At 42.1% G+C, this 27,402-nt stretch overlaps 5 protein-coding genes across 16 annotated transcripts; 4 read left to right on the forward strand and 1 right to left on the reverse strand.

Annotated features, from left to right (window-relative positions):
- Positions 1-236: 236 nt before the first annotated feature.
- LOC112284947 (uncharacterized) lies at positions 237-5,112 on the forward strand. Its single transcript, XM_024525351.3, has 9 exons — positions 237-934; positions 1,111-1,225; positions 1,513-1,796; positions 1,930-2,256; positions 2,344-2,469; positions 2,598-2,936; positions 3,072-4,164; positions 4,264-4,366; positions 4,483-5,112. Exons 1-9 carry the CDS (start codon positions 605-607, stop codon positions 4,637-4,639), a joined length of 2,874 nt encoding a protein of 957 aa, XP_024381119.1. The 5' UTR covers positions 237-604; the 3' UTR covers positions 4,640-5,112.
- Positions 5,113-6,256: 1,144 nt separating this feature from the next.
- LOC112284948 (uncharacterized) lies at positions 6,257-12,228 on the reverse strand. The gene is made up of 14 exons (XM_024525352.3): positions 12,063-12,228; positions 11,596-11,706; positions 11,363-11,477; positions 10,203-11,161; positions 9,805-9,936; positions 9,436-9,528; positions 8,904-9,024; positions 8,407-8,730; positions 8,177-8,241; positions 7,648-7,927; positions 7,306-7,410; positions 6,961-7,158; positions 6,587-6,721; positions 6,257-6,464 (listed from the first exon to the last, which is right to left on the reverse strand). Exons 1-14 carry the CDS (start codon positions 12,074-12,076, stop codon positions 6,306-6,308), a joined length of 2,811 nt encoding a protein of 936 aa, XP_024381120.1. The 5' UTR covers positions 12,077-12,228; the 3' UTR covers positions 6,257-6,305.
- Positions 12,229-12,395: 167 nt separating this feature from the next.
- On the forward strand, positions 12,396-15,500 carry LOC112284952 (uncharacterized). 12 transcript variants are annotated; one of them, XM_024525355.3, is made up of 7 exons: positions 12,396-12,525; positions 12,919-13,033; positions 13,273-13,468; positions 13,743-13,854; positions 14,209-14,280; positions 14,439-14,662; positions 15,007-15,500. In XM_024525355.3, exons 3-7 carry the CDS (start codon positions 13,359-13,361, stop codon positions 15,113-15,115), a joined length of 627 nt encoding a protein of 208 aa, XP_024381123.1. In that variant the 5' UTR covers positions 12,396-12,525; positions 12,919-13,033; positions 13,273-13,358; the 3' UTR covers positions 15,116-15,500. The 12 variants fall into 12 exon arrangements, with proteins under 12 accessions (XP_024381123.1, XP_024381126.1, XP_024381130.1 ...); XM_024525358.2 differs by having other exon boundaries at positions 12,981-13,033; XM_024525362.3 differs by having other exon boundaries at positions 12,984-13,033.
- Positions 15,501-16,076: 576 nt separating this feature from the next.
- LOC112284950 (CASP-like protein UU5) lies at positions 16,077-17,999 on the forward strand. The gene is made up of 3 exons (XM_024525354.3): positions 16,077-16,786; positions 17,253-17,382; positions 17,502-17,999. Exons 1-3 carry the CDS (start codon positions 16,503-16,505, stop codon positions 17,730-17,732), a joined length of 645 nt encoding a protein of 214 aa, XP_024381122.1. The 5' UTR covers positions 16,077-16,502; the 3' UTR covers positions 17,733-17,999.
- A 1,643-nt stretch (positions 18,000-19,642) lies between these two features.
- Positions 19,643-23,930, forward strand: LOC112284949 (uncharacterized). The gene is made up of 9 exons (XM_024525353.3): positions 19,643-19,921; positions 20,449-20,572; positions 20,986-21,098; positions 21,324-21,449; positions 21,867-21,987; positions 22,514-22,598; positions 22,946-23,059; positions 23,295-23,334; positions 23,530-23,930. The coding sequence occupies exons 1-9, from the start codon at positions 19,754-19,756 to the stop codon at positions 23,680-23,682; spliced, it is 1,044 nt and encodes a 347-aa protein (XP_024381121.1). The 5' UTR covers positions 19,643-19,753; the 3' UTR covers positions 23,683-23,930.
- The last annotated feature ends 3,472 nt before the right edge of the window (positions 23,931-27,402 follow it).

Below are 27,402 nucleotides of genomic sequence, written 5' to 3' on the forward strand. Positions count from 1 at the left end.
TTGCAACAAGCACGGGGAGGAGTCAAGTTGGCCACTCAAAATCATTTAGTTATTCATCCATCGATGGCTTCATCCATTGCAGGCCGCGGCGTCAAGTTGGAGGAACGAGGCGGGTGTCAATCTCAAAAACGGGGATCAGTTGAATGAAGGGTATATGAATAGTAGGAGGGTATCATCCGAGACGGCGACGTGGGTAGGTATCAGGGGGGAGGCAGAACCCAAAACCTCTATGGACCCCTAGTCGAGGGGTGTGGCTCTCACCCCGCCGCCTCAGGGAAGCGACTCTCCAAGGGAGGATATCTGGCATCCAACTGATGACGCTGCGATCATCGTCGCTCTCGAGGCTGCGATTCTGAAGATGCTGCTTCTCAGCCGCTCTCCAACGGTACCCTAGTTGTGCCGAACGGTGCAGAGGCCAGAGCGGGGGCTGCATTGGGGCGCACAGAGTGCGGGTTTCGATTGTGGGTGGAGAGGGAGCGGTTGGTGAAGGGCGCGGCGTTTGAGAGCCGGATTCATGGTGGGGGAAGAAAGTTCATGCTGGTTGTGAGTGTGTGGATTAGAGGGAGGGAGGGACGCAGCGATCGATCGAGGTTAGGGGAGGGAGATGGGGGCGGCGGCGGTGGAGGTGGAGGCGGCGAGGCCCAGGAACGGAAGTGCAGGGATTTTGGAGAAGAAACACCGGATGGGTGCTGATGCCGCCTCGCAGAGCGGCCCGTGGTTGGCGAGTGCTGGAGCTGCTCCTCGCCGCGTGAATTTCCGACCCGCTTTGAACAAGGATCAGGGCATGCTCTTGCCCTACCAACATCCCTCGTCATCGTCACTACCTCGTCCTCTGAATTCTGTCATGGCTGCTAAGAGTAACAACCGGGCATGCCCTACTGCCGCCTCGCCTCCCATTCACGAGCCCCTCTCCTGGACGCCTGCTCCGAGGATTGTACGTCTTTCTCGGATTTTGTGGAGATTCTGATGGGAGTGATGTTGATGCCTCACAATGCCAATGTCTTAGGTTTTTTCGTGGTTACCTCTCTCTTCTCGGAATTGATACCTTGATGTGGCTAACATATGACACACTCTTCTGATAAGCGTTCGTTTCTGGATGGGAATATGCAGGGTGCGGGCCTATCAAATTTGGGTAATACTTGTTTCCTGAACTCGGTGCTTCAGTGCCTCACATACACTCCGCCACTTGCTGGATATCTCGACAGTGGGCAGCACAAAGCTACCTGTAAGCTACAGAACTGAAGATGCAGTAGTCTCCAGTTTTTCGACATCGTATGTATTCTCGAGTACATTAGAGGCGATTGTTTTTGAGTGTTTAGTTGTAGAAGTAATCTGGATTTAGATGTTCTGAGAAGCCGTATTTTTATGGTAGGGGGTGTATGTTAGTTTACGCATGTCGTGTCGATTGTGTGCTGTTGGAGCATATGTTAGTTTGATGTAGTTTCTGGCGCCTTCTTCAAAGAAATTGGGTTGTTTGGGTGTCTGACTGATAACAAATCTCCCCCCTTGAAGGCCGTGCTGCAGGATTCTGTGCCATGTGCGCATTGCAAGAGCATGTTCGCCAAGCCTTGGCTTCATCTGGCGGTGCGGTCTCTCCTTCGACTCTAGTGAAGAACTTGAGATGCATTTCCAAGAGTTTTCGCATGTGGAGGCAGGAAGATGCCCACGAGTATTTGCGCTGTCTCATTGAGGGCCTGCACAACTGTTGCTTGCCTCCTGGGGTCAAATCCAATTCCGCTGTCTCGCAAGAAAGAAGTCTCATTCACAAGATTTTTGGAGGTCGACTGCGGAGTCAGGTAGTTTTTCTCCTCTGTGTATGGTTTATTTTTCCGTCTCCGTCTCTTCTTGCTGTAATTGTTTTCTCTCCTGCAGATGAGACATTTAAAGTATGTTGAAATGCTGGGCTGATAGTCGGCATTGTCATTGCAGGTGAAGTGTACTGTCTGCTTGACATGTTCGAACACTTATGATCCTCTGCTCGACTTAAGCCTGGAGATTGTAAGAGCCGACTCACTCACGAAGGCACTAAATCGCTTCACTGCGGTTGAGGCACTGGAAGGAGATAACAAGTACCACTGTAGCCACTGTAACAAGAAGGTTCGCGCATTGAAGCAATTTACCATTGATAAGCCACCGAACATCCTAACGATTCAGTTCAAGCGGTTTAGTAGTACAGGAAGTTCCGGAGGAAAGATTGACAAGAAGATCGAGTTTGGGCGTACGTTGGATTTGAAACCTTACATTAGCAACCCACAGGTATGCTCAGTTTTCAAGTTATGAATTCTCAGAATTTCGTTGTGATCTTAGAAAGGGCTGATAATTATGACCATGTTAATATTGCAGGCAACTGATGCGAAATACTCGCTCTATGCCGTATTGGTGCACGCTGGTTGGTCTACCCACTCGGGGCATTACTACTGTTTTGTGCGAACTAAGGGCGACATGTGGCATGCGCTTGATGACAGTCGGGTACATTTGTGAAGTCTACTTGCTTTTTTTTCCCGCACCTTGGATTTTTCAATATGTTACGTTGCAGCTGGATAGTTCTCATGGTTCTGAGACTGATCTTACGTTCAATGTATAATGCAATATTTCAGGTGAAACAAGTGAGCGAAAAATCTGTACTGGATCAGAAAGCATATATTCTTTTTTACATTCGCGATTCGCCGACTCGTTCGTCCGTTGTTACGGATCAACGTCTACAGAGTACGCTGCCTGCTTTCAAAAAGTTGCTGTCAGACGGTGCCGCCGAGGTTGCTGACGATTCGAGTGCCGACGATCTTGATAATAACAGCACCCATCGAGGGTCAAACGCAGGGAACGCCGATGGTTCTCTTAATCGCACTAATGGAATTGCTCAGGTAGCACCTGATTCTGGGCTACCTGCGGCTCCAAATGCTAATCTCCCGTCTGTTAAACCAGCGGGCAATTCACAGGTAGCTGCCTCTAATCTACTTATATATTTAGTGATGTTGTTCAAGTGTTTGTTTCCATACATGAGAGCAGCTGTGTTCTCTTAGTGCTCTCCTGATTTTGCGTCTCTTTCTTAATGTTTTTTTTTATCATGTCAGATCCCTTCCGAATCAAACACAGCTGACACGACGAATGTTGCTAAGAATATTGCCATTGATACTTATGGTCCAATCACGACAAACAACAGTCTTGATGTTAAGATGAAAACAGACAACGCTACCGAGAAGTTGACCAAGATCGCTTCTATTGAGAAAAAAGATGTCCTCAAAGCGAATGTGAACGGTTTAGCTGCTGTGGAGAACTTAGTGAAAGAGATTCACAGCAATGGCCTCGAGGCCTCTGCACCATCTACTGGAAACGCGGATGTTGCAACTGCGGTGTCTGACAAACTTAGTTCAGCAGAAGAATTCAAGAATCAGGAAGATGAGGATATTGACTGCAGTACCAGTGGTGAAGATGAGGACGAAGATTGGAATGAATATACTAAGCCCCTCAACAGTTGTACATCTCACTCTTACATGCGTCTTTTGTATGCAATGCCCCATACTAGGCGTTATTTTATGGCTAGAGCTCTTCCTGTTCAAAGAGACCGAAAAAGATCAGCCTGTAAAAAGGTTCGAGGCCAGGTTGAAAACGGTCACTGCGAGGGGATGCCGAATGGCTTGAGCTCTAATGATAAGATATCCAAACGACTCTGCTGTACTCCTGGAGATGGCGGATTTTCCAAGAGGCAAAAGTTGGTCGATCATCGAGAAGAGTCACGCAGCAGTGATGAAATGACTGCAGTTGTCTCCACATCTGCCAAGACCAACGGTCTTATATACTCGGGGGCTTCTTCATCGCATGGTGGTAAGTCCAATGGCCACGCAAACAAATCCGAATCTGACGACGTCACCGTGTTGAGGGAAAGATTGCAAGCAGATGGATCTTGTCAAGCAGAAGACTTGGGTGGAAGTGCTCCAGCTACAGTTGCAACTGGGGATCCTGGTAAGACTGGATTGGACGTGCCGACAAAAGATGGTAGCAGAAAGAGCACCGCAGCACTGCAGCATTCAAGTCCTGATTCATCGAAGAAATCGAAGTGCAATGGATTGGGCGTGTCAAACCCAGTTGATGGGTGTTTAAAAGGAGCTGTTTCTTCTCCGAAGAGCTCAACTCGTTTGCAGCCAAACGGCTTGTACGATTTTGAGGGTACGTAGAAGGCTTTCGTCTGATGTCTTGATATGGTTGAAGTTGTTGGGATCCGTGAGAGCTGATGAATGGGCCTGATGTGGAAATTCATATGTGCAGTTCCCAGATGGGGCGAGGTGGAGGCTAATGAAAATGGGTCTCTGAAGGATGTAGACAGACTGTTACGGATGCACAAGACAGTCGTACCCGAACGGGATGCATGGTACGCTCACTCTTCTATGGATAAAACCTCCTTAAGGTGGCGTCATACATCGGAATTATATGTTTCTAATTTTGAATCATATTTGATTAACTTGTGAATTTCCATCTGCACCTCAGGGATGAGGAGTATGATCGAGGTAAAGCTAAGAAGGTGCGCATCAAAGCAACATTCGATGTTGGGAATGGTGCTAATCCGTTTCAAATGATGGCTGAGGCGGCCAAAAATTCCAAACAAAGACTCCACGCACCTATCAAAAATTATGTCGACGAGTGATAAGGCATATTGGGAGATGCATCGTACGATTCTTTGGTGGTGAGGTTCATTTGGCAATAGTGCAGCTAGCTGGCTTAGCTACTCTCCCTGTAATGCTTACAAAATGGAGACATAAGTGTACCTTTTAGTTAACTGCAAACAATCCTATCAGGCAGAACTCAGCCAGCTCGAACATGGCATCCTTTCCTCCCTCGTCTTGAGAGGCTCTTCCCACACCGCGTAGAGACTGAAGACTACATAGTTGTCGCCTCCCCACAGGTTTGAATGCTGACTGCGGTATGAATATATAACCAGGGTAGACTGATACTCGGAACGAAAGTTTGATATTTCTCATAAGTCGACCCATCTGGTGTATCTGACTTCACCTAGAAGTTGACAATAATTTATCAATTTTTTATTGAGGTTGATTTGTATTAAGACTGGGCTCTACAGTCATCAATCACAAATCTGTGCGTTCCACGTACACTTCGTAATCTCATTTGTTAACCTTTCTTTGTGTGGAAAAACTGCTTCACCTCATTCGGGTTCCTGCTGTCAGTATGGGCTTCTCAAGCAGCAATGTGTGGCTAATGTCCAAACCAGCTTAGAAGCTCTTCATGTATATTGAATTGTGTTTATAATGGCGGCTTTGATACAGCACAAAATAATCAAGTCTAGCTTGTGGAAGTATTCCTGAACATGAAATGTGTAGAGACGCATCAGTGTGCAAAGAGAATTTTGCACGTTGTTATTGTAGAAAATGTGGTAATTTTTGAAACATCATGTTCTGTTTCGATTCTTTTGTCTGATGTGAAATTCAAAAGCTTATGTTTGTCTATGAACAATGTCACAATATCATCTTACAAGAATGCCCTACGTAGTTGTGTTTCTGTGCTTGATAGATATATTCTAGAAGCAAATTTTATTTTTGAAGTGGTATTGATGCGTTCATGAATATTAACCAAACATTTTCACATATTTTTGCCATCTGCAGCTCTTCTTGGGTTTCGTCATCGTACTCCTTGCTAGCACTTCCAGATGTAGGACGTGTAAACCATAGGATTTTGTGTACATCCAATTTATTCTTTACATAAAGTACAGGTTTCACTTAGCTTTAGTATGATATCATTGATGGATTGATGAATGACATTGCTATGGCTAAAAGCATTACAGGTTGTATGGGCATAGGAAATTGTAGAAACGTCTGTGATTTTGTTAATGGATTTAGCAACCAAATAAATGGGGTTTGAATTCTCACTTAGATGTCACTAGTGATGTTCAAAGTAGTTCCCGCCAGGAGTATCCTTTGTCAACTTCTGTCAAACTCCAAGGCAAATGCAAGTGATCAACCACCTATCTTAGACGGTAGATATGTTGGAAGATAGCACATTTTGTATAAAATGTGCTATCTTAGTAACACAACATATCTACCGTCTAAAATGGATGTACTTCTAAAGGCCACAACATATCTACCGTCTAAAATGTGCTATCTTAGTAACACAACATATCTACCGTCTAAGATAGTACCGTCTTCGTTAGCAGATGTGACGCTCTGATCCGTGAATCGTCCATTTTCATGCATTTCATCCCACTGATCGCGCAAATTTTAGATTATGAACCTATTAAGACACGCCCAACTATTTGTAACTAATTAAATTTCGAAAATAATAGTACATGCAAGGAGGAACTACTCTGTGAAGCGACCAAAAGACATCTGAGAATCATCCATTTCTGCCTGCTTTCTCCTCTTCGCTGCTCTTCCATCATTGTTAGCTTCAGAAAATTGAGAAGCAGTGCGAGCACGAAGCTCCTCCAGGCTTTCTCCCTCTTTAGCTCTCTCCAGTACCTGAACAAAAACTCGAAAATTACATTTTCGGACTATGCAAAGAAAGTGTAACGCAGATTAGACAGGAATAACCAGCTCAAAGGTACTCTTGCTTAAGGGTGTAGTGAAGAAAGAAAAAGTACCATATGCCGACCATACAAATGGGTATTCTGAAGAGCTTCAAAAGCATTTTGTGCCTCCTTTTTCGTTAAGAACTCCACAAATGCAAAACCCCGGTGATTACCATCGAACTTCTTCGGCAACCTAATGCTCTTGATCTGCTTAAAATGAAACATGCTCCTTTTTCAGTAAAACATATGTCCAAAATCAAAGACCAAACATGTTCTTCGTTATAAAAATGCAATAAAAGTGTCATTAAGTTGTACTGATTTAATTTAAGCATTTTCATTCCAGACATGCTTTACTGAAGCTGCTCTTTAACAATTAACCTTTCAGACAGTAGAACATAGGACTGTCTGCAATGAATACATGATACAAAGAAGTTCAGTTCTCTCGCCTGGCCAAAAGGATTAAATATTTGTTGAAGATCCTTCCTCGTTGCTTCGAAGGCCACATTTCTAACGATAATCTTTGTCGAGCTTTCCTTACTTTCTGCCTTACCCTTCGTTGCAGATGTCTTGGAATCACTACCACAAGCCTTCTTAGAATTATGGCTTAGTTGTAGAATCAAAGCGTGGCCTTCTAGTACAGTACCCTGCATGCACCAAGAATATATATTCAACATTAAAAATCTTGTGGTTCAATTGAACCATTCCTTAGTGACGTACATTCTTGTACAAACACAATAGCCTGAAATATAAGAGTATAGGCGAGCCCTGCTCAGATATGGCCCGCTTGGTACCTGTAGATTCTGGCAGACCATTTTTGCAGTGTCCACACTATCAAACTCGATAAATCCAAAGCCCATAGAAAGTGGCTTCCCTGATTTTGATTGTTTTTTCTTGATCTGCATGCACAAACCCACTACTCTTGTAAATATATGCGACTGGTTCCCCACAATAAGAAACCAAAGTTGATGACTGCATTAAAAGTACAAAGGCCAAAACCTGTATAAAAGACATTCTTAAGAAAATATTCTCTCTTTAATAAAATTGCAGCAATTAAATTCTTCCTTCATAAAGCAAAACCACATCTGACAACATAGAAGAGTTTGAACCAAGAACTTTATTAAATAGAACCTTACCGTGACACTTCGGACAGATCCCTGAGTGATTTTCTGATCAAAATGCTTCTTCAAAGAAACCTCCGTAGTTGAAAAATTTAAGTTCTTAACAAAAAGAGATCGGGCCTGATCGACATCGTCGTCTTCAGTAAGTGCTGCCACTTGAGTCTCCACAGCGACTCGCTGTAACAGTTTGTCCCCAACAGCCCCCTTCGTTTTCTCTGCACCCGTGAAGACTCTCGACTTTTTAACTCCAGTTAGCAAGTTCACAGGTGCCCACTCCAGGTACAATGGCACATGCCTGAACATACCAACAATTAGACTCCATCCAAGAGCAATAAAGAAGAAAAATCTTTTTCAAATTAAACGAGGGAAAAAAAATCCGGTTTGCTCTAAAGCTGCAACTGAAAGGAAAAGAAATAAGTCACCAACCATCATTTAGCTGCATAAGCCAGGATGTAAAGTCAAAAAGTTGAAAGAAGCTAATAGTACTTGGAAAATCAACAAAACTTGAAATTTCAAAGACATGGAGGCACGCGGCAATACGTACTTAAACCGCTTGTAAGCCAAACCCTTGAATGCACGACGGGCCTCTGCAGCTTCCAGATATTCCACCTATATTAAGAATACCATATGGCTCATGAATGACAATTGAGGTGATTCATGTGCAAAACTGAGACAATGCATTAAAAATTAAAAAAGACTCGTAGTTTCTAAAAGAAGACGGGCAATTCAACTGTCCAAGTTACAAAGGGAGGATACTCTGAATCAAGAATTTACCAGTGCTAGCGTTTTTGTAGGAGGAAGAATTACTCTCGCAATACTACCAAAGACCCCAAACATGGAAACCAATTCGTCTTCAGTTGTTGAAAATGGCAAATTCTTCACTAAAATTACAGTCGAACTGCGAGTCACTTTTATCTCCTTTCCTGATGCAACATCTTCCAGGACCTCAACGTTTACGCCCTCATCACTAAGTGCCCGTTTTGTCTCCGCTATGATGTGGGTTTCTCCCAATGCCATTCGAACTGCTAAGTCGTCTGCATTGGGATCTAGAAACTCGCTTTTAGTCATATTGTATTGTCGAGCAACATTCTCGGCTATCTGCCAGACAGTAAGTGTCACAACATATAGGTAAGAAGACTGCAAAACGATTTGATTCGAAAAGGAAAAAGAGCGCAAAATTCAGAAGACATTGAGAGGCACCACATTGCCTTAATATGATACAGTTACTGCAGCATTATATTATAGCAAAACATGATAAACGGTACAATTACCGTGTCTGGACGCATGAATAGGGGGTTCCACGCCTTTGTGTTTCCACTGAGCTCTGCTGCTTTTCTCTGAGATTCTTTCTCTTGCTTAAACTTTGTAGATCCAGGTCCCATGCTAGTAGTCCTGATTTCACACCAAATAACCAATTCTCAAGTGTAAGAACACTGATACCCGTACGATTTCCATTACGACTAGGTGTTGAGTATCTGCACACTGTGCTCTGGGCGAAAATCATGCTAAGAGAAAATCTCGCTTTTATCCGAAAAAAAACCCAGGAAACTGAACCAATTCATACATGCATACAAAATATAAGAAGAAATCTCCAAATGTAAGCACTGCTATCTGCAAACCACGCGTAAACACGATCTATGTTATCCAAAAAACACAACACCAGATGAACCCGATCGACCGTGTACATCCAAAGTCTAGAACTTACACGCATAGCTCTCGATAGCCACTTAAAAACACTCTAAAACACTGTGAACTACAATTGTATGCGTTAACCAACGCAAAAAGTACGATGAATCTGCATACTTTTCTGTCTCTGGAGGAGGAGGAGGTCGCCTGGCGGGCAGTATGTGAATTAATCGCCCTTGAAAGATGGATTTATCCAGCTGCTCCATTGCTCTGAACTCCCAAATGAAACAAAAACGAAAATTAACGAAACAAAAGAGGTAAAAACATCAATCTGTGAAAAAGAAATTATAGAACTTGGCAATCAAACCCAATGATGACTGCAGCTGTGATCAACAATGCAAAATTCGCGAAATTCAAAAACTAAAATGAACAGAAATCAGTGAATGAGTACAAAAATGCTTCAATCAGACTAGGTATAAACACTCTTTAAATTTAGAAATACCACTGCCTTTCATAAAAGAGGGCGCAAGGCAAGCAATACAATACCTTACGGCACATTCAGGAATCATATACAGAACAAACGCCATTGCCTTCGATCGTTTAGTTGTTTTATCTAATACCAAATGCACTTCTGAGAGCTCCCCGAACTTGCCAAAGAGTTCAGCTAGTTCTTCTTCCCTGAAATAGGGCCACGCAGGTAATAATTATTAACACAAAAAATGAGAAATAAGGCAACCTCTTCAATCTCAACCTCTTCGTAAGGAAGCCAGAGCTAAATGAGAAAACCACAGCATGTGAAAACATAGCACTAGAACTAGCTTGGAAGAAGGATATTTGATGGTTGCAATAATCGGAGCCCAGATACTATCACTAAGAGATTACTCAATCGTATGGGCAGTACAAGGAAAGTGGAGAACGTAGTACTTTGCAACAAGATGACTTACGTTGCTGTATACGGAAGATTACGGACAAAGAGTCGACCAGTTTCGGAAACGCTTTCTTGCTCTTCAGCCAAAACTGGCGCTACATGTGCGTCGCCCTCAGCAGATTGTTCAATATGGTCCAAGCCATTTTTACCATCGTCCCTATCAATCTCAGCGATTACAACGTTATCAGCCGCGTCGTTCATCTCTTCGTCTTCTACTTCACTCTCGTCTTCCTCTTCCCCGTCTTCATCATCGTCTTCTTTAGAAGAAGTGGTAAGGTCATTTGCGTCATCCAACGCCGCGTCTTTGTCACTAGCATCATCATCGTCATCATCATCACTCCATGCACCACTTTTTGTACGACTTTTCAGGTAATCCAAGTCTGTCAAAGTTTCATCTTTCAGGACTGGATCTTGAATAGGATTAACGCCATCCTCATCGACATCTTCTTTGTCTGCAGCTCCTTCCCGACTCTCAGTATTATCCAACACAGGAGCCTCCTCGTACAGTTCGTCTTCATCACTTTCTTCGGAATCACTATCATCAAATCGAACATGCATTTGAGTCAGCTTCTCAACTCCTTTACCCTTGTTTATTGGAACTCGCCTGGAGAAAGTTTCCACGGTCTTCATCTCTACACTGGCTTTCTTTTCTTTCTTGCTACCCTGTTTCTGTTTACCATGCTTTGATGCTGAATCGGATCCATTAGAAGCAATCTTCGTATCATTTGCCCATAATTTTGATTTGCTCCGAGGTTGCATTACTTCCAAAAACTCTTGCAGCTGAGGATCATTTTCAAGTTCACTGTCAGCTGTTTTACTTCTGAAATCCTGATTTTTCTTGAACTTTCCAGTATCTTTCGCAGAGGTCGTTGGATTCTCCACAACGTCATCGCTTTTGGGCTTGAATTTTGAACTTCCCTCCGAATGTCTGCTCCACGGCCTCGGGAGATTTGGATCCCCAACTGCTTGTGCCAACTGTGAAATCAAACGGAGACTTAACAAGACTACCAAGAGCTCAGAGAAAAATTAAAACAAACTTGTGAAACATGTAAACGTGTAGCCTTTGGAGACAACATACACTTACCAAAATGTCTGTCATAGTCCAAAGAAGTACTTGCAACACATCACAAATTCTAAAAGTAGTACCACGAAAAATTAAGGATACAATTGACAGACCTCGCATGTGAGTCTGCTGGTATCAAAAAAAGAGCGATGGAAATACTTTGCAGCATCCTTTGCTTCCTCCTCAGTACGGTATCCAACAAAACCAAACTGCCGCGTCCTTCCATCCCTGCATCAATAGGCATTGCACCCTCAATGAGAAAAATCGTAGGCGCACAATGATGAAACCGTAGGCGACTGAAACAAAAAGAGACTAGAAAGCTGCCGTAACCAATTCCGCAACTAACCGAGTCCTAATAATTTTTGCATCCGTAACCTCCCCTTTCGCCGCAAAGTGCTCCCTCAGCCGCTCCTCAGTCACATGCCGCGGCAAATTTTTAACACAAATTCGAGACGATCTAAATAAACGATGAAGCCAATTATTAGCAACCACAAAACTTGTTCAAATCTCGGATTCAAGCCACCAAAAAACAAAACCCGACATCATTTCAACAAGATACTAGTCTCTCAGATAATTCAATCTCCCAAAAATTCATGCTCACCAACCCCTAAAACTCGGTTCTCAGAAACAGCTCCTGAATGCCTCAAAGGTTTCTAAACTAGAACTCCCTAGAAACCACTCCAAAACCCTATGGAATTCCCTGCAAAACTCCAGCAATCCTAATTCACACCCACATTCTCAAATCCTTAAACCCTGAACCCTAACCCTATTTTCTTAGACAGTTAGAATTCCTCGCGTGGTTCACCATCTCACCCCGTAGACGCCATATGAATTGTCAGAAGAAGAAGAAGAAGAAGAAGAAGAATAGGAATCCAGAGACAACAGTAGTAACGAAAAACTCTGTCCCAAAACCCCCACACTCTCCAAAGTTACCAGCCAGCATCAGCCCAGCTCTGATGGCCGTTGCGAAACTGAGGGCCTTCACAACACACACTCAGGGCAGTTCACAAAACACTTGATGAATGAAGGAAAAGAAGCTTCTGGATGTATGAAGCGTGGATGGTGTGAGGAAGATGGACGGGTGGATGGATGATAACAGGGTGAAGAAGAAGAAGCTTCTTCAGGCACTTCTCTGTCTCTCTTCGCAGGTTGCGTTCGGAGCTTTGACGGTGGGGCATTTCTGACACCGACCAACAATCCCCACCACATTTATGTATATTCATGTGTGGACTCTCCTCATTCTGGCGTCACAGTGCGTGCATCACTTCTAGGATACGTTAGTCTCTGAATCCTGTGCTGATTTCAGCGGATTTCTTCTAATTTCTGACATTGTTCTCTTAGGGTGTGTGAATTGGACGAGGGTCGTGTGGCAATTGGGTTTTGGCAATCCTCGCGAGCTTGTGATTTTTTTGAGTGTTCTGTGCACTACATGATCCTTTTTTCTGAAGTGTCGCGGTATTTACTTTTGGGATTTGTGCTGGTTGAAAGGATATTTTTTATTCAGCGTGAAAGCGTGGGTGAGCAGCGTTTGCTTAAGCTGCACTGTCAGCGCCTTGAGTGTTGTTTGCTTGTTTCCTGTTGCTTATTTCGTAAGTTTGCCCTCGAATTCGTGGTCGGTAGATCCTTGGACTTCGAATTCTGAGGGTTGCTAGGAGCTGTTGGTTTTTAGGTGTGGTGTTGAAAATCCAAGATGTAGGGTTACGGATGAGGGTGTTCATTTCGCTGTAGCAGCAGGTGTCTGCGTCTCTGTGGATTATGCGGCTGGGTTTATGTGCAGATTTGAGGTGAGTTGCTTAGGGGATGAGACTTTCGTTAACATTTTCTTGTATAGTAGTGGATGTTGGTGCAATTTGTGTTGATCCCAAGCCGGGGCAGATTTTGGAATTTGTATCATCTTTCTAGGATGGTTGTGCGGTTGATTGGTTTTGCGTTTGGTGCATAATTCTTTGGGTTTGGTGCAATTGGTGAGGTTGGAACTCGATTTTTCTTGTGGATCTCAAATTTTAGTTTATGTGATTTTCAGGGTTTGATCGGAAGTCGTTCACATATCGAGCCCCCGATTCTGTAACTTAGTCAAGAGAGCAGTAGGCGAACAGGGATTAAGGGAAGATGGCGTTGAATCCGCAGCTCTACGACAATGGCACGCCTGTGCCATTTGTTGATGAATTGTTTGTACTGCGGCGAGACGCTGTGAATTTCGAAGTCGACAAAGTTGCAGAGTGCGCGCCTACGTTTTACTTCTTTCAAAAGTTTTCTGTTATCGGATTGTCTGGATCCTGATCCTAGCTTTATTTTAATATCGGGAATTAATGCATTGTAATTGCTTTTCCTTAGGAGACGGTGTTTTAGAATTTTTTTTCCTTACTTTGTTCTACAGCATGGAAGTAGATATCGGGACGGTATGCTGTGTCAAACTATTTTTGAGTATTGTGTATTCATGACTGTTCTGAGGTATCACTGCACGAAATTAAATCCTTGGAAATGTAAATGCAGGGCTCCTGGAAGTAAAGTTTCAGGAAGGGGAGCAGCTTATTTGTCGAACTATCGCATTGTTTGTGTACTTGACAAGCCCGTGGATAATGTTCAAGCTTTTGATATGCCTCTGGTATGTCAATATTCATCTTCTTTGGCTGTGTATTTTTTTTCCTGTCACCTTTTTTATTTGAATGTATGCAACGATTTTCAGTAGGAACTGCCAAATTCTAGGCATAAATCATCGATGTGATAGATAGCAAATTCAAAAGCATATTAGCAGACTGAGTTGAGTCCATTACAATGAAATCCGCAGAGTTTAGATTATTTTTTCAGTAATTTGAGCACATGCTGTTGAAGTTCTGGTGTTTGATTCTCTTTGACCTATTCAGTTAGTTGTGATAGAGGGATGAAGCTTTATAAGTTAAATACTTAAGTTCATCTTCTCAACAAGGATGCTAGAGATTTGATCATTTTTGTTATGCAGGTCTATATTCATGAAGAAAAATTTAATCAACCCATCTTTTTTTGCAACAATCTTGCTGGCAAAGTCCATCCGGTACGTGCTTCCTTTGTGTTGATCACGTTGGCACGGATTTGCACATGTAGAGTTTTCACCGCGTGAACCTTGATGTCATGGATGCCAAATTTTTGATGTTAGGTGTCAAGGGTGTTTCCTTGTGTTATCCAGCACTAAAAATGTATGTATTCTATCAGGTGATTCCAGAGGGAGCCAACAGAGCTTTATATAGTCCACATTCATTCAAAATTAATTTCAAGGAAGGTGGAACGGGTACTTTCATTCCTCTTTTTATGAATCTGATTAAGAGTGTTAGGGCAGCTCAAAGGATGGTGGACGAACCGCAATCGCAACCCTCTGCTCCACCTATCGATCCTATGCCCGCTGCACCAGCGCCAGTTGATGAAATGATGCGACACGCGTAAGTCTAAATATCACAATTTGGATGGATTTGGTGACCTCTTTCTTTGCACATAAAGGAACAAATGCACTGTTATGGCTCTCAGTCTCCTGCTCATCGCTAGAGGATTTTCTTAAAAAATATGTTGGTTTATTTGTTGTTGGTGTAACAATACTTTTTGCAAAATTTTTTTGGTCTGAAAATAATATTGATGGTCGTCAACCAAGGCACGTCTTTTCCTACCTGTTCAAAACAAGTCCCGTCTTTTTTCATGATTTCATTGAAGCGTATTTTATTCTTTTCCCACTGAAATCAATTTGTTGCGTAGACACGTTATGGGTATTACTCACACATAATTTGTGCAGGTATATCGACCCATCCGATCCAACAAAACTGTATTTGCAGCAGCCTTTTGAGTCGCAGCCAACATTGCGAAGGCGTAATTATTCATTTGCTGGGGATAGCCAGATGTAACGTTGGACAACTCTGGAGTCAGGTGTTTCTTTTAGGAATAAATTTAAAAGTTTGTAATCTCTTTAGTTTGCTATTGTTTGTAGAAACCTATGTTGAGTGCCCAATTGTCTGTCAAGGCTTCTTCGGAAGCTGGTGTGAGGGACGACGGAGATAGGCTAGCAATTGTGGTAAACTGTAGTGTTTGATAGAGTTGTAAGTGTGTATGTATGTGAATATGGCTTCTTTATATTCAAATAGTGTGTGAGGTATGTGAAATGGCGGCATTTTGCTAGTGCTCAGAATATACTGTTGAACTGCATATAGCACTAGCAACCACAAAATAAAATTAAAAAGCAAAAATAAGATAACCTTTTTTAAAATAAATAAGAATCATGAATTCTCAATACTACAACGTTGTGTTCATGTTTTGAAGTGATATTATTGTGATTTGTAATATACATGAATATTGGTACATTGCCACATCAATACTTAAATCAAATGCCATATACTGTCATGGTTATGAAATTGTAATGAATTTGCCAATTCCATTAAGTAACGTTAAGAAACAATCAATTCTTGCTACTATGTCCGATATCAATGTGTGAATTAGGTTTACAGGTTTTTATCATTCACTCACAAAGCCACATGTCTACTAAAAAAATGTTGAAATTCCACGTCTAAAATTAGAAAGTCCAACAACCTAGTTGATGTTATTTTTCGACCCAAAGATAGAATCCACTTTCTTGCATGGAATGATATAGTTTTGGGACATTCCGGACGAATAGGGAGGGTCCCAGATGAATACCATAGTGAATGTTCCAAACCCACCCCCTCCCCCTTCCCGAGGCAAACCAACCCAACAAGGCTGACGTCGAAGAGGAGTGGCCCCCGCGTCATGGCACGCGGTGTCGGTGGAATGCGGGCCCAACGAGGAAGCCCAATCACTGGATCTCATCGTAACTCAATACTCACAACTCTCAACAGTTGAGATTTGGAGTTGCGACGCAGGGGACTTGCCCTTCCTCTCTTTGGATCTGGATCCTTCTCATCCCCGTCTTCTGGATTTGTCTCCCGTTACTGCGTGTTGGGGGTGTCAACGTCGCTTTGCCTGTGCGTGAGTGATCCATCATCGCGACATTGATTAGGAGATGAATGCGCCCTGTTCAGGATCCGTGAAATTCGTCACTGTCGTCTGCTGCCGAATTCAGGTTCTGTGAGACATTTCACCGAGCAGTTGAACCAGGAGCAGTTTTTGAACTACTCCGGAGCTATTTTTGGACTTCGGGTTGGTAGTGGTTTTGTGGTTGTGTTTCGAATAGCTTGCTTCACGGGGACACGACGACGTGTTTGAGAGGATTTGTGGGCTCAATCTGAATCAGAGAAGGGCGGGGGTTTGGGACGAGGAGCAATGTCCACAGTAGCGCAGGATTCTGCGCCGGGAGGGGGTAAGATTCAGGACGCGATGGAGCAAGGGGCTCCAGGTGCGAGTAGCGCCGCAGTCGTTCCCGAAGGAGGGCACTATACTCAAACCCCAAGCCCCGCGTTTCAGGCCGTTAAGAAGAACATTAACCACATGTCAGCTTTCAGCTTGGGACTGCGGGTTGCGGAGTTCGTTCTCAGTGTGATTGCCTTTAGCTTGATGGCATCTGCGGACCAAAACGGTGCGGTTTATAGTACCTTCACCTCGTACAGGTGAGAATTCTGGTCTCCACTTATGACTCATGAAAACTAGTTCTGCGGATCAGTCAGCATCGGGAAGCCGCATTCTTAGCACGAGTGTTTAGATTGTAGAATTTGAGGGGTTAGCATGGGATCAGGAGTAGTGAGGATTCGCAACATTCTTAGAATGCGAGTTGTCTGACTCCGCAGGAAAATAATTAGTTGCCCTGGGTGGACCCGTTGGCTTGGTTATTTTTCTGCCGCAACTCCTAGCATCATACGATAGGTCTTTTGTACAGCGTAGACTTGAGGATCATCTCCTGCGTGCTTTTATTCCTACAGATTTTTGGTTTGGGGCTTGAGTAGGAATTGTCACTGAATGCAACACATTAATGCTGCTGAATTCTAACAATCTCAACCTTGAATGTTGTCTTCAAATGCTAGACTCTACTCGAAGCATTGAATAACTTCGTGTCTTAACTTTTTGGGATTTCTACAGTTTTGTACTGGCAGTAAACGTGCTTGTAGTCTTTTACACTATTGGGCAAATCATCATGAGCGTCCTGCTTCTGGTGTCTGGAAGCACTCCTAAGAAGATCTACTTGTTCATCACATTCGGATGCGATCAGGTGAATTGTCCTCCCCTTTTTCTGCGTTTCAATTTTTTTAGAGTTACTCTTGCTTAATAATTAACCAATTGTTCAACTATTGTTGTATTGAGTGTGGAATGATGTCCTCGTTTTCGCAGTTGTCTGCATTCCTCCTTATGGCCGCAGGCGCTGCTGGAGCTTCAGTTGCTCTGATAATCAATCGCGGAGGAGTTACTGACGCCTATGGGAATGGATGCATAGACGGAAAAATCACAAGCTTTTGCTCACATGCACAAGCCTCTGTAGCTTTTACCTTCCTGTCGTTCTTCTGTATGGTGATATCCTCACTTCTTGGAGTGTACAGTTTAGCCCCTTACCTCATTCTTTGATCTCCTGACGAACTTAGTTTTAGCTAGGAAAAGCAAGCGCGTAGTCTATTTTTGTGAACAGACATGCTCCGCTAGGGTACAAAAGGTTTGGTTTATTTCATTTATTCCTGCTGTAATGTATGTGTTGTAGAAGATTTTAAAATCATCTTAGAGCAATCGAATAAGAACTTAGCGGAGAGTTTTGCAGGAAGTATATATTATTGTTACAATTTTTACAGCAGGCTGGTTTTCATATGTTTTCTATATGAATCGAAAGGTTGTCACTTACGCATCGTGCATATAGCCTTCTCCAAAATCAGTTTACACTATGACTTTTCAATCCATTTTCCTCGACGATATGGTATGAAGAGGATATATATATATATATATATATATATATATATATGAATAGAACTTTCTCCTCCTTGCACAAACAACGGTGTCAAAAGATTTGTTCTCTTTTGAGCCACCTGGTAATATCTCACTAGAAAGAGAAATAAATGAGCTGCTTTTATGGAGCACGACATTCTCAAGTGTTGCTTAAGTTGTTTGCCACAAAGACCAATGAGCTAATCTACAAACTTTGAATCGGCACTGGTGTTAAAATCATGCGGAAATATAAACGAGTGCTGGAACGCGTTTGGCAGGTGCGAGACTTGAGAGCTGGAGTTGGTGGTGTGAAGTTAAAACTTTGCTTCAAGCGCTGACTTAATCCTTTGATTGATTTCACACTTTTTCTTCTTTTTCTTTTCATTCATTTTTTGAAAGTTATTTAAAGTAAGAAACCAAACGGTACAAGGTTGAGCTTCTTTGCACGTTACAAAACGTCCTAACTCATAATTCACTTTTACTCTACTGCTGATGTAAGTGAAAGAACAAAGTATATATGCTTTCGTTGCACTTCTGGGAGACACTTGTACCACTATCATGTACAAAACCAGCAGCAAAGAGTTAAAATCAAGGCAACAACTGATTTCAAGACCCACGTTTGCTCCAAGTGCTCATGGTTAAACAATTGCACACCATGATCGAGGACTGTGCCTCAACAGCAACGCGCCGACTGCAAATATCAACATCTTCAGAGAGCAGCATCCCCTTCTGAGTTGGCCATTTCTTCTCCCAGAACACCGTGGACGCAACGTCGCTTCACAATTCGTCTAGATCCTCCACTGATCGCTTGTCCATCTGATCACACTGCACGCACGCCATTGGCATTCTCTCGGTGCTGAAACGGGTTACCCCCCCCCCCCCCTCCCCCCAACGCAAGAAAACTTAACCACCTCTACATGGGTTCCTTGGAGTTGTTATTCGCCATCGTTGACGGAGATCCCAAGACGAACCATCAATCCTCGACTGGGAAGCTGGATTTGGAATTCTCACACGTCCATGACTCTTGGGATTGCATGGGTTTATCAATCCGAAGGTCCTGACCATGGCCACAGATTTGCAAAAACTATTCTATTATCTATGAAAAACTTGTGTGTACTGTATCAGTGGAAAGCAAAAATTAGAGGTGACGTTAGATAATTATCAAGTTATGTTTCTAGCTCCAATTAAGCATATCAATCGAATTCAAAATGTGGTATTCTCATAAAAACAAAATGTAACTTAAATAAATAAATCGTGTCACTAGAAACTATTTAATACAGAAAAACACAGTTAAACGTAAAAATGGGCAATCACCAAAGACTATGTGAGTAAGTCATGCGGAATCTCGCTGAGCTACGGTGGACGGACCATCGACACAGTTATAGGCACGTCCAAGTGAGGAAGGAGACGAATTCCACATATTCATCCGACATCTCCAGAGGAACCATCCAGAGAAGGACAAGACAGGTTCTGGTGTACGTTCTCCAGAACTGTCGTGAAGGTTCTATGCGACGAGCCTACGCAACTCCATTAGGGTTGGCTTCCAGTGTGGTTTCCGTTTTGCCTGTGTTTCAGTTTTCAAGTGCGGAGGAAGTGTCAATTTTGCCTTTGTCTGTCTCAATGTAAACTGCATCTTTATAAACGGACATCGGAGGATAGTGTGTGGGACAGCTATGGTGGGAGCAAACCAGGTGGAGAAGCGCGCAGCGGCGGAGGCGTACGACTTTGACAGTGATTCCCGGTGGTCTAATTACTGGAACAATGTGCTGATTCCGCCACAAATGAGTGCCCGGCCTGAAGTCCGGCGTCACTACCAGCTCAAATTTTACCAGCGGTACATCGTACGTGCACTTCCCTTTGAGTGCTTATTTTCATGGCGGTCTGAAGGATGCTGAGGAATACCACACTCTTTGTTTGTTGATTTTATTTATTTATTTATTTTTATTTTTATTGATCAGGAGTTAGAAGTTTAGGCTCTGCAAGTGTTTTTGTGAGGGATCGAGGGTCAATCGAAGAAAAGTTGCATAGAGAACACTTATTGGCTTTGATTGCATTTATTCTATTCGATGCTTTTCGTCTTTTCATGTAGCATTTCATTTTATTTTATATTTATTTTAAATAGAAGACTTGACTACTTGAAGAATGTCGAGGTTGGAAATTTGAAAATATAATTATGAATGTGTTGATTAGTTTCCAAGCTTTTGTAGTGGTTTTTGATTAATCAAAGCACGTTCCAAGGTCCGGGGCCATTTTTGACATGCTATGTCAGGCTTCTAGTTGATAGGATTTCAAATTTTGGGCGTTGTAAGTCGTATCTACAATTTGAGCATCGCCCAAGGTAACTGATAAGATTTATTCGCTGGTACAGGATCCAGAGCTTGAAGTGGACTCTCTTTCAAGCGTGAAAAACAGCTCCTCAGCTAGTTCTGCATTTCCGTCTGGTCCAAATATATCGGTTCATCAACGTCCAGCTGCTGCAGGGGCAAGCACAGGTGCGCTTCATATTTTTATGATCGAAGACGGGGGATTCGTATTCTCTAAGTTTTTCGAGGACACTGTTACGTAGTTGTTTCAACTATCACATGTTCGCTGATTTTTTTAATACTTCTTATTATAAACTTTAATATTTTTTAGTTTGCTCACAATAACTTCTAAGGAATTAATTAATATGAAAATGGAATAACATGTCTAAGGTTCGGGAATTTCATGAAAGATCCATGTTTGAGACTAATTTATTGTAATCCCGAGGGAATAGTTTTGCACCCAAACCATTTTTTGTTTATACATTGTCTCAATAGGTGTTTGGTTCACAGTTTTAGGAGTGAAATGTGTTGTTGGCATGTTCAGAAACTGAAAAGAGCACACTTACGTGATGAGATCTAACAATTATGCATTATGATCGTAGCTCGCAGCGCGGCTGAGAACATCCCGCCACGACCTCCTCCACGCGCTGCACCTAGAGCTGATGGCACTCTTCAACTTGACCAGAAATCTTTTCAGTTTCTCAACAATGCATGGGTACGTTTTATTTGGATTGCATTGCTTTCTTCTGCCAACCAGGGATCTGTAAAACTGTGAGAACATTGGCTCTATAAATATATGCATGTATCAGCCTTAACAACTCGTGTGAGGATGGATCTTCTAATTTGATAAGGCTCTGAATACGATGAACATGTTCCTTAATGTTGAGAGAATCCATCCCTGTTTGATTACGACGAACTAACGTTTTGTGATCCACTGCAGGTTGCGGTAATGGCTATTCTGGCTATGTTTCCATTTTCACCGCGAGGTATTTCTGATCGAGGATACCGCTTCTCATTAGCAGGCTCTGCTGTTGCGTGTGCTCACTCTCTTTACCTAAACCATCGGGTATAGTCAATTTTTTCAGACCTCAAGCTTTCATGATAAATTTTGATGCGTTCACATGAAAAAACATCAGCAGATTAGGAGACAGTGTAACACATTGCAGTGCGATACTTAACTTATCAAAGTCAAGACAGAAAAAATTGCATGTGTTCTGCGTTTACTTTGGATGCTATTTGCTCCAGGATTTTTGTCGTTAGTTCAGCTCTTCATCAAATTGTGACATTGATGTTGTTAAGGATGAACGAAATTTTCTGTCATGACTATTTATTAGAGTAGTTTAAGGTTTAGAATGATTCAATTTAGAGGTCGTATTTCCACCACGTTTTCTTTTTCTTTTTTTTTGGGTCATGATATATAGTTTGTACACATCGTAGTCTGATTTTATCTTACGAAAGGTGAGGTTTTTGTACGTGTGTACAGAGACCCCGTGCCTGGACTTTAGAAGCACTGCAGCAGTGGATGCAGATTATTGTTCCTTCCAAAGATTTCTTGTCATTTATGTTCTCTGTTATATTTTTCTCGTCCATGTACCCCGTCAAGTGTAAGTATTCCTATCTTCCCAATATTCCCTTGTTTATCCCCCTCATTGCTTGATGTATATGATCGATAAAAGTGAAGGCTTGTATTAAACAAGCATTGGCTGGTCATTAAGGCATACAATAACTTGCTTCTAAGTAGGATTTCTCTGTGGTGATACAAATGAGGTGTAAAAGAGTCTATGTGTTGAGAGAGTGCATGTATATGGATTGAGGTGGTAACTCGTAGCTGTAAGAAATTATCTAGGTTACCGGTTACCACATCGATGTGTTCAATGTCTTAATTTAGAAAAGCTATTGGAATTCTTTCCAAGATAAGTTAGTTACTTGTTCAACTTGAAAAAACAAATGTGAGTAGTACTGAGGTTCAAAATTCTGCTTTATTTCAAAGGACAAGTTTGTGATTTTTATTATTTATTTGTCGGACTTGGTTTTTAAATAGGCTTACAGATTCAGTGTACTGGGGGACTTTTAGTTGAATGATTTTAACTTATCGTATCTGACCTACACAAATATCCCTGGTGTACGCAGTTGCGGTGATCCCTGTTCTTTGCCGGTCTTTGGAGCAAGCAGTGATGTTCTTGCGCGGAAATTTTAACAACACGCAGCTTTACAAGTAGTCTTTTACATTTTTATTTTTGTTTTGAAATTTTGGGATGTTTTTTCATTTATTTTTATTTTTATTTATTTATAAACTTGTTTTATCGGAGGGAGCTTGATGCTTATGTTTATATTAATAAAAGGAAATGTGTACTTTATTTTATTTTATTTTATTTATTCCCCTCTCTTGGTTGGGGTAGGAGTGGTCAACATTGTGATGATAGTGTACTTTTCTTAAGTTCGAACATGTCTGAACCATCTTCTAGTCTTCATCATTAGTTTTGTGCTGCATTGTATCACGAGCAGGGTTTTATCGAGTTCTACTCCTGGCTGACGTGAAATCATGTTTGTTGTGTATGACAGGAGATTTCTTAAGAGGGCTTGTGACCTGCTGGCAAATAACCGGACAATGTTGCACATGATAAGTGCCAATGCAGAGATTGGAATTGGTTTCCAGTTGATTTTTATGATACTTACGTAAGCTCCTTGGCTTTAAAACTGATATATAATCAAAAGTTCTGTTCAATGAGAATTTTTGCTGCGGTGAAAAGTATGGTCCAGTCCTTGTTTCTGAGATCAGTTCTTCTTTAATGAGGAAGGGTACTTAAACATGATTGATTTCTTTATCCTTAATATTGAATTGAAAACTTCTAGTTATGTTTTAATTTATTATCAGAACAATTGCTAATGGAATGTCGTGTACTATATGCAGGCCTCAACGTAATATTGTTCAAGCGTTGATCTACTGGCAGGTTGGCACCCACTATTTTCAATCCCTATGTTCATAGTTGTGACACGTTCCAAGTTGTTGGATACTCGTGGAAGCCTTTTGTAACTGTTCTTTTTAATTTTGAATTCATGAGTGGACAGTTTTGGTTTTTGGTCGAGTCTCAAGGCTTTGTTTCTGTCTTACGAGTTGTATATGTGGCGCCTGGATGTCTTTTCAGTTATTGAAGCTCTACTATAGAGCACCAAACACTTCTTTGTATCATCATCAAATCTGGTCAAGAATAGGCGCGAAAGTCAATCCTTTGATTCATCGCTTTGCACCAGTCTTGGAGCGGCCAATTGATTATGTGCGGAACTGGTTTTTGAGTTAGTTGACATCTCTGTGCAAAGAATAACAGCACCTGCTTTTCTCGTCACATTCTCTTGAGGAGCCCTCTAGTCATATGCAAGAGGAGACATGTAGACAATCCTAGTGAGGAGTGACCAACGTAATATTGTTCAGCAGTTGTAGGATCTGCACCCAAACTAGGACTCGTCCGTCCTGTATCTCGGCTCGAATGTAAACATTTCTACTCTAGATGTAGAAACTTCTCATCTTAATTAAGCATTCTTTTATCCATATGAAGTGATTCTGGGTTTGGTACCGCTGCACTTCAACACGGCTTTGAGAGTTTATAGCAGATCATATTGGTCTATAATTTCTCAAATGTTTCAGAATTCTAACAATCCTCTTAACGCGTCCGTGTTGTTTTTACCAAATACAACATTCTTGCAGATGGAAAGTAGTTGGGTGGATGATGCGAAATTCGATATGTGTACAGGCATCGAAACAATCTTCACCTTTCACAGATCTTGTTTCCTTTCAAATTCCCTCGTTCCTCTTTCAATGGGATCGTGTTATGACAGTCAACAAAAGTGTGGAAGTCCAACCTGATTACAGCTGGGGCCTCGAAAGCTCAGGAATCCTCATACCCGTTCTAGAGATTATTTATCAAATATTCGCAAGATATGGGAGAACCAACAGGCGCCAAATCAGAGATTAGAAGAGAATCAAAGCTGAGGGAATTGGGGTGCGAGAAAATTCTTGAAGGAAGGGGCTCGTGTCGATTCGCGAGATGGTGTTCACTCTCATCGTTAGCCAATTCCATTTCATCGAAAGCTATGTGGAACTCCAAGCGATCGCGGATCTAAGTCGACCGCTCTCAGGAGTCTGATTGTTGGAAAATTCTATGGAAGTCGGCAAAGACTTGCATGTCTTGGGGATTTCATTTGAGAATCAGCGTTGGGTTTGATTTTGAAGGGCGAGGAGGGTGGCTTTCTCACTGGTACTTTTCTGGGTTCGATAGTACTTAAGGGCAAACGTGAAGGTGGAGGAAAGAACGTAAAGGGCAGAAGGAGGGGGAGAAGTGAAGCTACAATGTCGGGTCGCAAGCGCACCTTGTTGAAGGTGACAGCGGGTATCACGTTCGCCCTCCTTGTGTGTGCACTGTAGGCATAAACTTGTAGGTTAGAGCATGCAGAGCTTTGTTTTCTGTTTTTGAATGCGTCTCTTGGAGAACATTTCATTTCCCCTGTTGACCTGGCAGGGTTGGAAAGACATCGCTGATGAATCAATATGTTAATAAAAAGTTGAGCAATCAATGTAAGGCCACCATTGGAGCAGATTGCTTGACAAAAGAAGTGCAAGTCGAAGATAGGATTGTCACTATGCAGGTCAGTGATAGCTCATTTGAGTTGTCATCTCAGATTGGACTCAACTTGAGAGGCATCATCGTTTGTGTGCGAGTGTGAAGTGGAATTTTGTACGCAAACCAGAATGACGGTTGTCATTCATGGTCAATATTTTGACAGAGTGTTGCGGGTCCCACATGGTTTTTGTGTTTTGAAACCCATGTACTTAATTTTGTTATTTGCTCACTCGCTCTGGTCAATTCTACACCGCTCCTTAATCAACCGATTTGGGACACGGCTGGATAGGAGCGGTTTCAGAGTCTCGGTGTTGCCTTCTACTGAGGTGCAGATTGTTGTGTTCTTGTTTACGACGTTAATGTCATGAAGTCTTTCGATAACCTGGACCATCGGAGGGATGAGTTTCTGGTTCAAGTAAGGTCTCGTTTTGGGTTGGTAGTCAATGGTAGCAGCCTTAAGATTTCTTGTTACGTGTTTCTATTACGCTTATGTATCTTTGCACATGTTTGCCCTTGATCATAATTTTGTCGGCGATAATTCTGTATGCTGATGCCTGTTACTAGCGCATCGTTCTTCTATTTGGTTTTAAAAATATTGTGCTTCATTTTGTATGGAGCGTTGTGTTTGATGCTGACCTTGAGTGGCACAGGCAAGCCCATCTGATGTAGAGAACTTCCCTTTTGTCTTCGTCCACAAAGTGGACGTGCATGGTGACAATAGTCGAGTTATAAGATTATTCTATTCTTACGTCCGATTCAATTTACACATCTATTCAAGAGATTTCGGATAGCTCATAATGCATCCCTCCAATGGTCCATGGCCACTGTACTTAGAGAAGCTTTCATCCTTTCCTGCAAAATTCATATCTTCTTTCTGGTTTTGTGGACTGAGAAGGTCTCTGAGAAGAAGGCCAAAGTGTTATGTGCGAAGTTTGGTGTCCCTTACTTTTAGACATCAGCCAAGGAAGACTTCAACGTCGATGCTGCATTTCAGTGTGTTGCCAGTACGCATTGAAGAACGAGACGGAGGAGGAAATGTGAGTTGCTCTGATCATGATCAGTATCCATTACTTTTGTGAATTAGGTGGATTGCCTACATGGGGTGGAACTGAGGATTGTGATCCGACTAGACATAACGTGGGCAAATGGTTGCAGTTACCTCCCAGACACAGTCGATGTGAACGCCAGCAGGCCACATCAAGCATCTGGATGCGGTTGTTAGAAGTGTCGAAGTTTCTGCATTGAGTTGTACCAGTTTCTCCCCGCCAGACACAAAGGTGGGTGATTTGTAGACATCCATGTAGATGATCAAGTGTCGTCCCACGAGGTGTGGGATAGTATACTAAAGTACAAGATGTGTGAAGACGGTAACACCAGGTTGGTATTGCAGCTCATTGGCACCAGTAGGTTCGTTCTGTATATATGTTTCAGGTCTATTGCCATTGGCACAATTACAATGGAGGCTCTGGATGTTTGGTCTAATACTACTAGTAGCAGGTTAATGTAGCGGTTGGGCGAATCATGTTTATTTTAATAGGGGCACGGGTACAGATACAGGTAGTTCACGAGTCTAGCTGAGATGGGTCAAGGATAAAACTAAAGTGATGAGCGCAAACCTGATCCTCACTCCACTTTAAGTAAATGTGGTGAGAAAAGAGGTGTGAACTGGTGGGTATGAAACAAAGATTTAGAGTTTTTGGGGTGGTTCCAGATGGACAGGCCTTTTGAACATTCTTTCATTATCACTTTGTAATCAAAATGTAAAACACATTATTCTATTTCTGATTTGTGGCACTTTCTGAGCTAACACGGCTAAGCTTGGTTTCAATTGTGTGAAGTGCTAAGCTGGATATGATGTGAAAACTGATCTCAACAGCGTGCTTGTTTGAGTGGCATGGACTGGCAGTGCCTGAATATGTGGTTGAATTTGGGGGACATAAGTTGTACTTGGCATCTGAGTTTTGGTGCCCACGTAGTACGTTGCTCAGACTGGAAAAGACAGGGGATGATGATCTGGTGGTGTTGTACTTCAAAAGTTGATAAATAACCATGTCATGAAAGTGTTTTCATGTTGCACCCTATTCAAGTAAATCTTTTGATCTCAACAGCACCACTATTTTGACCACATGAAATGGAAATTTATATTTAAAATTACTGTGTGGATTTGAATATCAGTGTCCAAAAGTTGATACTCACACCTAACAAGGTACCCAAATGTTATGGTATGAATTGAAAAGTGTTCTTTTATTTATTTGTAGGTAGATAGATAGATATAAAAAGTGTGTGTGTGTGTTTAATTTTTATTCAAATACATAGTTTGATGTGTTTACAATGTTATTTTTTTATTTGATACAATGCCAATTTAAGTTTATTTTAAAATTATGATTATGTTCACTGTAGTAA

The sequence above is a fragment of the Physcomitrium patens genome, chromosome 7, assembly GCF_059467195.1.
Source record: "Physcomitrium patens ecotype Gransden chromosome 7, ASM5946719v1, whole genome shotgun sequence".
Lineage (NCBI taxonomy): Eukaryota > Viridiplantae > Streptophyta > Bryopsida > Funariales > Funariaceae > Physcomitrium > Physcomitrium patens.

Excerpts from the sequence above, each read along its gene's own strand:
- LOC112284947 (XM_024525351.3), top strand. The coding sequence starts at position 605 with ATGGGGGCGGCGGCGGTGGAGGTGGAGGCGGCGAGGCCCAGGAACGGA. Across the intron at positions 2,470-2,597 it reads ATGCGCTTGATGACAGTCGG|GTGAAACAAGTGAGCGAAAA; the intron begins GTACATTTGTGA and ends GCAATATTTCAG. Across the intron at positions 4,367-4,482 it reads GTACCCGAACGGGATGCATG|GGATGAGGAGTATGATCGAG; the intron begins GTACGCTCACTC and ends TCTGCACCTCAG.
- LOC112284948 (XM_024525352.3), bottom strand. Across the intron at positions 7,928-8,176 it reads TTGGCTTACAAGCGGTTTAA|GCATGTGCCATTGTACCTGG; the intron begins GTACGTATTGCC and ends TGGTATGTTCAG. Across the intron at positions 7,411-7,647 it reads GATCTGTCCGAAGTGTCACG|ATCAAGAAAAAACAATCAAA; the intron begins GTAAGGTTCTAT and ends TTGTGCATGCAG.
- LOC112284952 (XM_024525355.3), top strand. The coding sequence starts at position 13,359 with ATGGCGTTGAATCCGCAGCTCTACGACAATGGCACGCCTGTGCCATTT. Across the intron at positions 13,469-13,742 it reads GAAGTCGACAAAGTTGCAGA|GGCTCCTGGAAGTAAAGTTT; the intron begins GTGCGCGCCTAC and ends ATGTAAATGCAG. Across the intron at positions 13,855-14,208 it reads AAGCTTTTGATATGCCTCTG|GTCTATATTCATGAAGAAAA; the intron begins GTATGTCAATAT and ends TTTGTTATGCAG.
- LOC112284950 (XM_024525354.3), top strand. The coding sequence starts at position 16,503 with ATGTCCACAGTAGCGCAGGATTCTGCGCCGGGAGGGGGTAAGATTCAG. Across the intron at positions 16,787-17,252 it reads AGTACCTTCACCTCGTACAG|TTTTGTACTGGCAGTAAACG; the intron begins GTGAGAATTCTG and ends GGATTTCTACAG. Across the intron at positions 17,383-17,501 it reads TCACATTCGGATGCGATCAG|TTGTCTGCATTCCTCCTTAT; the intron begins GTGAATTGTCCT and ends TCGTTTTCGCAG.
- LOC112284949 (XM_024525353.3), top strand. The coding sequence starts at position 19,754 with ATGGTGGGAGCAAACCAGGTGGAGAAGCGCGCAGCGGCGGAGGCGTAC. Across the intron at positions 21,099-21,323 it reads AGTTTCTCAACAATGCATGG|GTTGCGGTAATGGCTATTCT; the intron begins GTACGTTTTATT and ends GATCCACTGCAG. Across the intron at positions 22,599-22,945 it reads AACAACACGCAGCTTTACAA|GAGATTTCTTAAGAGGGCTT; the intron begins GTAGTCTTTTAC and ends TGTGTATGACAG.